We start from the raw sequence: 12,119 nt of genomic DNA, 5'->3' as shown, positions 1-12,119 counted from the left end.
CTGATTATTGGAAGGTATTCTGTAGTTCCTAAGCTGTTTGACAGGTTGTTTTCTGTGCGATTTTCGTGGCACTGTAAGCGATTGCTTAGTGATCATCAGCATGGTTTTTGTCAGGGTAGATCTACGGTGACTAACCTGTTGACTTACCAATATGATTTGATTGGTGCTTTTGAGAGGTCTGTCGATAGTGTGTACACAGACTTCTCGAAGGCCTTTGATAGGGTTGGTCATGAACATCTGGTTCAGAAGTTTGGGGCTATGGACCTTGGTAGGACTTTGGTCGAATTTTGTCACAGTTTTTTGACTGGTCGCACACAGTTGGTCAGGAGAAGTAATTATATTTTAAATGGTATTGAAGTATCTTCAGGCGTCCCTCAAGGTTCGCATATTGGACCGGTCTTTTTTAACTTGTTCATAAGAGATTTGAGTGATGTAATTGTTCATTCAAAACATCTTGATTTTGCTGATGATTTTAAACTGTATAAAGCCATTGAGTCATATCTTGATGCTGAGCTACTTCAATTGGATTTAAATAGTGTTGCTGAGTGGTGTAATAGCAATAGTCTGGAACTGAATGTAAAGAAGTGTGTATGTATTTCGTTTGGTCATTCTAATAAAATTATTAATTATCAATACACAATCAACAATAACGAACTCAAGTCAGTTGATACAGTTAAAGATTTAGGTGTTCTTTTTGATACCAAGCTAACTTTTTGGCCGCACGTTTTGGATATTATTAACAGGAGTATGCGTAGTCTTGGTTTTATCACTAGAAATAGTGTACATCTTTCACCTTATTGTTTCAAATTACTTTATTACTCTTTCGTACGTTCCGTGCTTGAGTATGCGTCTGTAATTTGGTCCCCTTATTACGAGTGATGATTCTCATATTGAACGCCTTGAGGCTGTACAAAGAAGATTCTTAAGATCCCTTGCTTATAGAGCTGAAGTTAATATTTTTCGTAATTATTACATCGACTATAATGCTATCAGTGTCCAATTTAATATCCCTAATCTTGAAGTCAGACGGCATTATTCTGATGCTTTAACGTTTTATAAGATCTTAAATGGTTTATCATTGTCCTACCATCTTGGAAGCAATTCCTTTTAACACCTGTCAAAGAAGGATCAACTCTTCTATGTTTCGTTTACCCTTTCATTCGGCCAACTATGGGTTTTTTTCTCCACTGACTAGGACCTTGCGTTTCTTTAATGAAAATAGTTTGGATCCATTTTCCGGCGGCTTACGGTCATTCAAATAAAAAATAAATAATCTTACACTTTAACCTACGTTCCTTGGATAGTGTTAAGTTTTTAGCCCTGTTGATCAGAGTTGATCAGATCTTCAGAGGTTTTATCTTGGTATATTTTATTTTTGTAATTATGGTATTGTATTTATATTGTTATATTGTCTAGTATTTTGTATTATCTATTTTGTTTTTGTAAACTGGCTCTGCCATATATTGAAATAAATAAATAAATAAAATAAATAGATTTCTCCATGGTAAAGTACCATGATGCAAAGCAAAATAATAGGCGAAGGGTCCTGTTGACTTCACAATCTTTATTTCATATATCCCTGACGCGTGGATATATGAAATAAAGATTGTGAAGTAAACAGGACCCTTCGCCTATTATTTTGCTAAGCATACATATGTCTATAATGTAAAGAAAAACAAAATCAAAAATGTCTTAAACGAAAAAAGATGAGAAAAATAAAAGACAAAATAATATAATAAAGGATATATGATGAGGCAAATATAATAATAATAGATGACTATTGGTTACCCTTAGAAAGAAAAATGTTATTAAATAAATAAGGCCTATTAAATTATCGTTGGAGCAGCAATAGTCAAACATAATTGAGTTTAAGCTAATTTTGCAGATGACATACCTACCGGCACTTGATTTGTACTTCAAAAAATATGTTTTGAGTTTTATTTTAAATTTATTAATGTTTATGATCAAGTCAAAAATCAAATGAGTACAAGCATTCTGCATGACCTGATATCAATTTTTTATAAAGCGTATCAAGGCAAGGACAGTATAAAAAAATAACAGTAATTAAACTGACTGAAAGGATAAGCAAATCTGTTAAAATATTCCTAATTTAAAATTTAAATATGCCCTGAATTTTCAACCTACAAAATAGCCTTCTTCTCAACTAGCCTATATATACTCGGTATTCTGAGCCAAAACACCCAAATTCTGAGCGACATCGATAAATTGCAGCTTTGTATTGTCTATGTAGATGTTCATGTTTGATTTTATCAGCTCAACTGCATTTTTATTTTCTGCATGAGTTTAATTACTCTTAAAATAGTTTAAGCTTATTTTTTGAAGAGTCAGACGTTTCAGGAAATAAATCAGGTCTAAACGATATTTACAGCAGAATGTCATCAGCATAAGTCATGACATGGTATTTTTTAAAGGATGGTAGAATATCGGGAGTTTGAATTATAAAAAGCAGTAATGAATATAGACTCTTGTGGTACACCATATAATATTGAGTTTTTCAGAAATTTTATCTTTATAGCAATTTTTTTGATATCTTATAGATAAATATAACTCAATTAAAGAAGCTGAGTCTTCCAGAAATCCAAAATATTTAAGCTTGGATACTAAAAGCCCATGACTGATCGTATCAGAGGCTTTTGTGTAATGAAGATGCGCAAGTACCGTAACGTTGTCTTGATATATGCTTTCAAAGATATCACCGGTTACTTTAGCAAGAACTGTACGTATCCCACCTCTAAATCCACACTGAGTATTATGTAACAGTTTGTTATTCAAAAAATAATCATAAATTTGCTTATACAAAATCCTTTCAAAGATTTTAGATGCTGTTGGCAAAACACTTATAATACGCATGTGTAAAAATCTTTAGGATCAACAACTTAAGCAAGTGGAGTTTCAATAGCGCTCTGTTTTAAAAATAGTTTTTTTCTCCAAGCAACAGAAAAATACCTACTTTTAAAAAAGAAAAATTATAAAAGAAAATATCAATAAACGGACTACAGAATTTAAGTATTGTAAGAGAAATACCTTTATCATCAATCTTTTTTCACGTTGTTCAAGATTGTGTTAACTTCCCCAGTGTCTGTTGGTTTAAATGAGAATTTTTTAGTTTGATTAAAAAGATTAAAATTATAAACAATTATTTTATTATTACAGTTGTGATTTACAATTTGAAAAAAATGGGTAAAATAAGTGTTAATAGCGCCAGAATTAGAAATGTGATGAGTTAAAACCTTCTTTGTTGAATCTGAAGGATGGATATTTAAAATGAATTTTGAAAAACTATTTACTTGGGAGAAGCCATTTACTTCTTAGTTTTGTGATTTTAATATTCTAATATTCATGTTAACTTTGGTAGGCATCTAAATCTGCATCATTCTTGGCATAAAATATTTTATGTTGCAGTATTTTAAACATAGCACGATCGTATGGCGTCATAAGCAAGGTCCGCTCTCTGTCAAATCAGAACATATCATATGACTGCTTGGTCACCAATGTATTTTGTCACTTGAATCATAATTGAAGCTACCGATCAGTATTCTGGATGTTATACGCAATTCGGAAAGTCACGTTTTAAAATTTAGGGCGTTGATGCCGATATGAGAGGAGTCAAGACTTCTCATTCAAGAATAAGAATACCTTAAAAATAAATCTGGTCCACGTTTTTTAAAAAATAATGAACATTATAAACAATGACATCTAAATGAAAACTTTTAATTGAAGAGCTGTACCTAAAAAGCTCTTTAAAATGATAAGCCGAATGAAAATGCTAGAAAATTATAATAAAAATAGCTGAAATAAAGAAATAACTGATGTTAAAGATCAGGGCTTTTCAATTTCTCAGAGATTATTGAAAACCTCATTGATTATTGATTATAAATAACTCAATTCAATTTAAATAACTAAAAATAATTAATAAAACGAGAAGTAAAGAAGTGAGTCCAAATGAAAAGTGACATGATGATTTTTTCTGACAGCCTACATATATGCATAAACAGTTACATTTATCCTTAAATAAATTGACATTGTAAAATATCTAAATGATTACCAAGTAGCTTAAACATGCCTCGTTCCCAAATCTCTTTAAATGCTCATTTTTCTGACACTTGACATAACGTTTTAATATAAGTCGTTAAGGTACCTTAAGTATCCTTGGACTTGATTATTCCATATTAATAAGGCTTGTTTAACTAATTTTAAAACTCTTACAAATAACTTAATGTAAATCCCGTATAAGATTGATTGATTTAATGCTTATTTTGACAGTAAAGATGTCGTCTTTTTGGTTTTTATGAATTTAGCAATTCATAAGCCTGAGGCCGTAATTTAAATGCAAACTTTAATAATTATTTGGCACGTGTCTTGGGTGTTAATAATTTTGTTGATATACTTAAGAGTTTCTAAAATTCAGATTTTCACAATAGAAATGCAAAGATAAAATCTTTTAAGATAGTGAAATGGGCCATTACGTTGCAGGCTAGCTAGCATACTTGGTTGCATTTGAAATTACTATTATAAATATAGTGTGTTTGGCTGTAGCACGGTAAAAATGGCGTATTTCATTTAGCCAAGCCTGAAGAAAGTAATCTATATAATACTGAAACATGTTGTGGTTAATGGACTTTGGCGAAACAATAAATAACGAAGTAAACTCTTTAGTGCTAAATACATGAAATTATTAAAGAAAATAATAAACCTTTGAGTTTCGAGAATAACATTCGCTGATTTCATTACAGTAAAGAGTAAAAATCTTTGCGTGCTATTTGTAATAAATTGGCATTATTTGACCGAGACGATTGCTATTTATCTCGTCGGATTACTTAAATATAATGTACTAGCATAGATTTCTTTATTGCTGTACATTTTATTGTTTTTATTTTAAAAGGATACTAATCTTATAAGGATAATATTTTTACTTAAATAGTCAATGATAAAAATATAAATAAATGAAAATACTAAAATTTTAATATCAAAAAGAAAACGCATTTTTTAAAAAATCGGAAAATTTGTTAAATAAAAAGCAGAGATAAATAAGAAGCTCCAAAATAGTTACTTATTAGCAATAACAGGTGCTGATAACAGTAATTTATACCTTTACATAATATATTTTATACAAAAAAAAAAAAATTAGTCAAGTAAAGTAAAAAAGATAGGGGTATTTATTATTGGCCAATTCGGTAAGTTTTGTTTAAATACATTTTGTACCTTACGATATTTTAAGTTTACGTCCAAAATTGGGGATGCGAAAATTGTGTTTTTTTTTTCATTTATTTCCGAAAAAAAATTCAAATAAACGAAAAACGTCATGCAAAATATTTTTTTTTAATAGTTTAACAAAGCCCTTTCGGCTTTTGGACTATCATCGATGCCAACTCACAGATAATGATGATTATTTTATTAAGAGGATACATGCACGTCAGTTCTGCACATGCGTCGTTCTTAGAAAGATATTAGAGATTAGATTTCCTAATTTTTTTATGTTAGTTTTATTGTAATTCTTAGTCTAGACAATTTTTGGGTAATTATTTGATCTTTTTTTATAATTTACCATGAAAATGCAAATAAAAAAAAGTCTAATTCTATCTATCTAATTCGTTGAAAAATTAACTTTCAAATAAAATTTAGAATGCGTGCAAATTCCCAGAAGTGTTCTTAATACACCATAATTTTGTCGAATTTTTCAATTTATAATTATTACCTTAAAAAATTTATTTAGTATGACGTACTCGGGGTTTTGACGTCGCGCGCGTCACCTGTAAATTTATTTATATTTTCACAAACCTAAACATATATTTTTAGCTTGTTTTGTTAGTTGTCAAAAGTTTTTTCATTGTTAATTTTCTGATCTTTAAAGACCTTTTTTTATATTTCTTAAATATTGATAGTATACGAGATATCGGCGAAAAACGAAATAACTTGTTTTAAATATTTTTATGAAATATCGACTTGTCTGGCGCAATGTTTTAAACATTTTTCGAACGTGTACATCTGCTTTGCAACTTTTTGAATTTATTGCCTAGCGTCTAACAATCTAATTCATACAATAATAGATTTCATACTGTCTTAACAAAGATATTTTTAATATAATTTGACTATACCTTTATTTCAGCACATTGCATAATATCTTATTGCGTTTCAGTATATGCTTATCTGTTTTTATCAAACCAAAACTAATTTCTAATATTATTGATACGCCCAGGTCTATACTTTGATTGATTATCAATTACTAATAAAACCTATAAATAAAATTTATATCAGTTAATTATATTAAAAGTCTTAAAGCTTGATTTGAAAAGTAGGATATATACCGCAATGCACTCCATTTTGCGAAAATTTCGATATGAGAGTACTAGAATTTTATAAATTTAATGATTTGAAAAATATATTATACTTTTAGCACAATATAGGTTACTAGGCCCTTCCTATCCTTATTTAGTATATTAAATTATTTTGAACGAAATTATTGTACTAAAAGGTGTATTGTAAAATTGTGGTCTATCTAAAGGTAAATACCTACTTTATATTTGTTATCCTTATTATTTAATTTAATTTTAATACTAAAAGTAATATTTTCATCATTACCGCCCTAGTTTAAGTATAAGTTTAATAAGTCTAAAAAAGACTGCTAACATGCTTTTAGGATAACCATGTGCTTTCAGAAAATCAATTTGTCTTTACAAAGGGCTTGAGTGCCATAGACCCCATGCATTTCCCACACTCAGATATTGCATCACATTATGGAGTCCGGGGTACATTGTTAGATCTTTTTAAAAACTACCTATATGACAGAAATCAATATTTGGAGTTAAATGGAACACTTAGCCAACTACAAATAATTCATATAGGTGTTCCATAGGGTACAGTTTTGGGATCCATATTTTTCATCCCATACGGATAAACTCATTGCTGAAACTGGATATCGGTGGCAAAATTATATCATATGCCGACGATACAATTCTTGTTTTTACTGGAAGCACATGGATCAATACAAAAGAAAAAGCTGACAAGGAATTTAATATTGTCAAAAGATGGTTGAACTACCAACTAACTACCTTTGATTCTGTCAAAAACCAATTTTATGACAACAATTAAATAATTAATTAACAAATTAATTTAACGATTGCAAACAGACCTAACTTTGATAGAATTATACTAGATATCCAAAACTAAATATTTAGGAGTGATCATCATTAGCAATGAAGAGATCATGTATCATATGTAACAAAGAAAATACGTTGTTTAATTTCATTGTGTTTGCTGAGGTAAGTTCTCTGTACTAAACTCCTAACAATATTTTATAAAACCGGTAGAGTCTAACCCGGTATGGATTACTTATTTGGAGACGCTTTTAAAAAAGAAACCTGAAACTGTTAGCAACCATGCAGAACTCTATTGATAAATAATGTTGAAGAGAAATAGACTGTACGCAACAAAACTACTGTATAATGCAGCAATTGTAATGAACGTCTGTATGTACACAGTGTCTGTACGTACTTTCACAGAAATAAAATTAAAAAAAAAATCGTAAACCATATTTCTAGACCAAATGTAAACAAACCTTTAGTAATACTTATCAACAAGAAAACCGTATATTTAAAATTTGTACATTACTTAGCTCCTAAACTTTATAATGAAATAGCCAAAGACATTAGATTTATAAACAAGATTAAAATGTTTAACAAAAAGAGCAGAACCTTTATTACAGATAATTTTGATAGGTTCCTAAGACTTATAAGGTAATGAACAAAATACTGATAGGTTTCATACTTTAATTTAATGTATTGTTGCAAATATTATTAAAAAATTACATGAATTTGATCATGCAGATAAATGCATTACAATAGTTAGTAAGTTAAAATAATTATGCAAAATGCGTAATCAAAGACTTGTATCCTTTGTTGTTAATAGATCCATACTTAATATATATAAATTAATTTCTCAACTTAATTAGCTAAAAAAAAATTCTATAATATTACAATCCTATTGCTTTTTTGCTAACGATTAGTTTAATTGTATCAAAAATTACTTAGGTGAGGCGTTCCAGAACAAAATTGCACAAAATAGCAGAATCTAATGGAACTAAGTCTAAAGATGTGAAACATGATATAAGGTTATATTATACCCACAAATTTACCGAACACTATGCGATGTTTAGCAGAAATTTCCCGTGCAATCGTTAAACCAAAATGCATTGTAGGAGCAACGCTTCAAAATAATTACATATTTTATTAGCTGAAATTTTAACCGAGATCATTGACCCTCAACTGCGTTGGCGCTTGCAGGCAAAATACTTTTTCTTTCATAATTTTTTCGCTTTTCCGTCTGATCTTACGTGGAACTTCCATTTCTCAGCAGCTTTATGTCGTTTGTTAATTTGTAACATAATAACTAATACAAACCTTTTTTTACAGGACGACGCATGTTCAGTAGAGTCAAATGAAGCCGTGATGAGCGATACATCTGTACTAGAAACATATGAGGAGATTGACGTAGTAGACGGCGCCTCTTCAATTGGCGTGGACTCTTCGCAGTTTACCCAATCCAACAAGAAAGCTCCTAACCTTGCAACCTACTACTTTAAACACGAAGATACGGATTCAGACATGGACAGAATAGAAAGTTTTTCTTTACCAAGAACGGATGGCCAAACGAGTACATTGGATGAAACATCCGAAGAAGAATGGACCTATACTAGAACTGAACCTGCTCACGTACCGGACTCAATCATGGAAATCGACGTTACTCTTAGAGCTGAAGATGTAGAGGAACAAATTGTACCGAAAGCAAAAGCTATGTCAGAAGATCAAATTCGTATGCTGGTTCAGAAGGCAGAAGAGCTGGTCAGCCCCGATAAATGCAGGAAACCGGAACGCAGTAACTCTTTGAAAATTTCCCGTGTAAACAAGTGGCTTAGTTTGGAAAAACCAGATGATAGTTGCGATGCTAGCGCTGAAGAAGATGAAAGAGAGTCACAAACGTCAGAAGAGATTGATGCCAGTACAATGACCCTAAGAGATTCGCACAATACCCTATTCCCAGAAGGAAGCAGAAATTGGTGCGGATCTTATGGTTCTCGTCTTGATGTTCCTTCGGCTAATGCATCTGGGTTAGTATAATTTTCTACTCCTAAAATATGCACGTAGGAAGAAAAGTCATTTTTTAGTCATTCCACAAAATAATTTGTATTAATTGAAATAGCACAGATTATAAAAGTGGATTCTTCGCAGACTGCATTGATGAATTACAGGATCTATAAATAGCCATTGGGAGATACAAAACTTGATTAACAAAGAAGCACCAAAATTAAATTGGAATGATGCTTGTTGCAAAATTTTCGCTATTTTTTTATAATCCATCGATGCAGTTCCTGGAGAAATATCCTGTATTTTCTTGTATTGTATTTTGTTTTCAAAAGCTGGAATAGATGTGTAGTTACCGTCTTATGGAAGTCATGCATCTAATTCAACGATTCTTATTTATTATTTAATTTCAGTTTCTTTTTACTATTATAGCTTTAATCATCATTTTAGAATAAACTTTCTGTCAATATCCGAATCAGCTTTGCACAAAATGACTCTATCGCCCAAAACCCTGGACAGATTTTGCCTAAGCACAAATAGTTTTAATATTAATGGCAACCATTCGACCTCATCCACTGTTGAAGAAATTTCACCCTTGGTAACCGAGAAGACCTCACCTATGAGAAGAAAGAAGTCTAAGTCAAAGAAAAAGGCATTGGTAAGTTCATTTACCATTAATGTTAATTAAATATTAGCATTGTTATAATCATTTTTGAAATATAATATATTAATAATTTTAGTTTGGCAAATCAGATCCCCGTTTACTCTACAGTCCAGGAACAATAAAACACCGAAACATGCTAATAAAATCAGGATCATTCTCAGGATACAGTTTGCAGAGATCTGAACACGAAAGGCACTCAACAAGTGATCCCTCCGCCGTACATCATTGCGCACATTTGTGGTGCGAAGTTTCCACGACAAGCGGTGCTGATAGTGACGACGATTCAAGGAAAAGGTTATTATTATTATTTTTATTCTACTTAAATAATATGAATAATCTAAGTATAAAAATAATAAAAACACAAAACTGTTTTACCACTAACCAAAACTCTTTATTTTAGTCAGACGTAATCTTCTCCCGAAGATGCTAACTTAATAAAATAAAGAGTTTTTGTTAGTTGTGGAACCGTTTTGTGTTTTCATGTTCATCAAACACACTGGATAATTCATTTCTTGAAATATGAAGGAAATTCATTAGCTCTTTCTTTGGTTTAAGAGGGTTAAGTTAGGAAGGTTAAAAGCTATTTTTCAAGAACAACTCAATGTGTTCAGATATTTTTACGCATCTTACGCATAGGAAGTGCAAGATAGAGGCAATATAAAGTTTGTTTAAGCTTATACAATATAAAATTGATGATTTGAACAACTTGTGCATTTGATACACTCAGATGTGTCAAATGCACAGTAAAAATACAAAATATATTTTTTATTATAGGTTACAAGATACTTTCATATAGGATTTCTAATTATAGCAGAAATTTCTGTGGTGATGGCGGTTTCAGATTTATTTTTGTATATATTTTTATCTCTATGACAGGATAAGGGAAAAAAATCAAAATTATTATCAACATCAAACTGTCAGTTGAAATTACATTTATCAAAATCGAAATTTGATGCATACGATTTTACGAAATGTATAATGTTGCTCTTCAATATGTAAATTCGTCATAAAACACACTTGCCATAAATCAAGTTCCCTTGGGCACTGGCCTATTGGAATTTAATATACTATTTTCAAATAAAAATAACAATTTTTGTCTTTATACTAATACATTTCTATTAAAATACTTGGATTTTGACTTTTAATAATTAATTATACATTTCTATTTTCCAACTATTAGTTTTAATCATTTCTTTTTCAAATTAGCTTTACAAGAATGCTTTGCATCCTTCTGACACAAGTAGCTAAAATTTTTTGTTAGTCGTTTTAAATTTTTTCTAATTAAAGAAAAAATCTACAAACTTTAATCGAATTTAATATTTTATCACTCCAGTTCTATACCAATCATACAAAATAGTTAAACATAAAGAGAATTATTTTGTAAAATGTAGACAATAAAATGTTAGTTAAAAAATTATCCATAGGGTTGGTGTAGGAATAAATCATTTCAAATCATAATTAATAATATATTTTGATATCAGTTGCCTCGTTTGAATTTATGATCATTAAGTAAAAATAATTAAAAAAAAAATATCCAAAAATTGTTTCAAATTTATATTTTAATTTATACTATATACTCATTTGGTTTCAGAATGCCTAATAACAAATCAGGAAGTAAACAACAATACCCGTATGGCTCGGAAATGCGAGAGGAAAGCCCTGGAAAATTCAGCCTAAATGCCACAGAATCTAGTTCGTTATCAGAAGCTTGGGACAATTACCAGGTAACATTTCTCATCCTTTAGTCCAAAAAATGCCTCGTTTTCTTATTTAAATAAAGCCAATTTACTAAAATATATATTTTTAGGAACCATACCTTTCGGAACCTTATAGCGAATCACACGACTCAGATGCTGCAAGAAGATTACTAAACTTTGGCGAAGACTACAGAAATTTTATCGATAGCCAGTCAGATTGGTCTGCACTGTCAGATGTCTCACCCAAATTCAAAAGAAAGGTATTTGTACAACAACAAGCAGCAGAAGAGTCGAACAGTGATGAAGAGAGTCTCAAGCAGCTGATAAATGATTCACGGGAGCAACTGAAATACGCACAAGATGTTTTTGAACACGTGAAGGAAGGGATCAGTAGTGTTACGAATGAAATTGTAAGTTTAGGTGGATATTATATTATTCGATAGTTTTTGAACACTTGGACAAAATTATCGCACCACTTGATTTTTAGAGATTTTTTTTTAATAAAATATAAAATAAAGAAAAAAAAATTAACAATAAGCATTGTTAATTGTGCATTATTTATTAACAAAAAAATTATATTCTATTTAACAAAACGAGATTTAAGTAACTAAGTTCAATACAAGTAAAAAACATCGATTTTCACTAACTTCAATTTTGATA

General features: G+C 30.3%; 1 protein-coding gene across 2 annotated transcripts in view; it reads left to right on the top strand.

The window, feature by feature from the left end:
- The window catches only part of LOC126749073 (klarsicht protein), a 275,493-nt gene that overhangs the window by 233,121 nt on the left and 30,253 nt on the right, over window positions 1-12,119 (top strand). For both annotated transcript variants that reach the window (XM_050458695.1, XM_050458694.1), the window contains 5 exons: window positions 8,430-9,124; window positions 9,549-9,756; window positions 9,839-10,056; window positions 11,354-11,486; window positions 11,570-11,869. In XM_050458695.1, the coding sequence (XP_050314652.1) occupies window positions 8,430-9,124; window positions 9,549-9,756; window positions 9,839-10,056; window positions 11,354-11,486; window positions 11,570-11,869 (1,554 nt within the window). The remainder of the gene's footprint in view (window positions 1-8,429; window positions 9,125-9,548; window positions 9,757-9,838; window positions 10,057-11,353; window positions 11,487-11,569; window positions 11,870-12,119) is intronic.

The sequence above is a fragment of the Anthonomus grandis genome, chromosome 22, assembly GCF_022605725.1.
Source record: "Anthonomus grandis grandis chromosome 22, icAntGran1.3, whole genome shotgun sequence".
Classification (NCBI taxonomy): Eukaryota; Metazoa; Arthropoda; class Insecta; order Coleoptera; family Curculionidae; genus Anthonomus; species Anthonomus grandis.
This window is presented reverse-complemented; position numbering and strand designations above follow the sequence as displayed.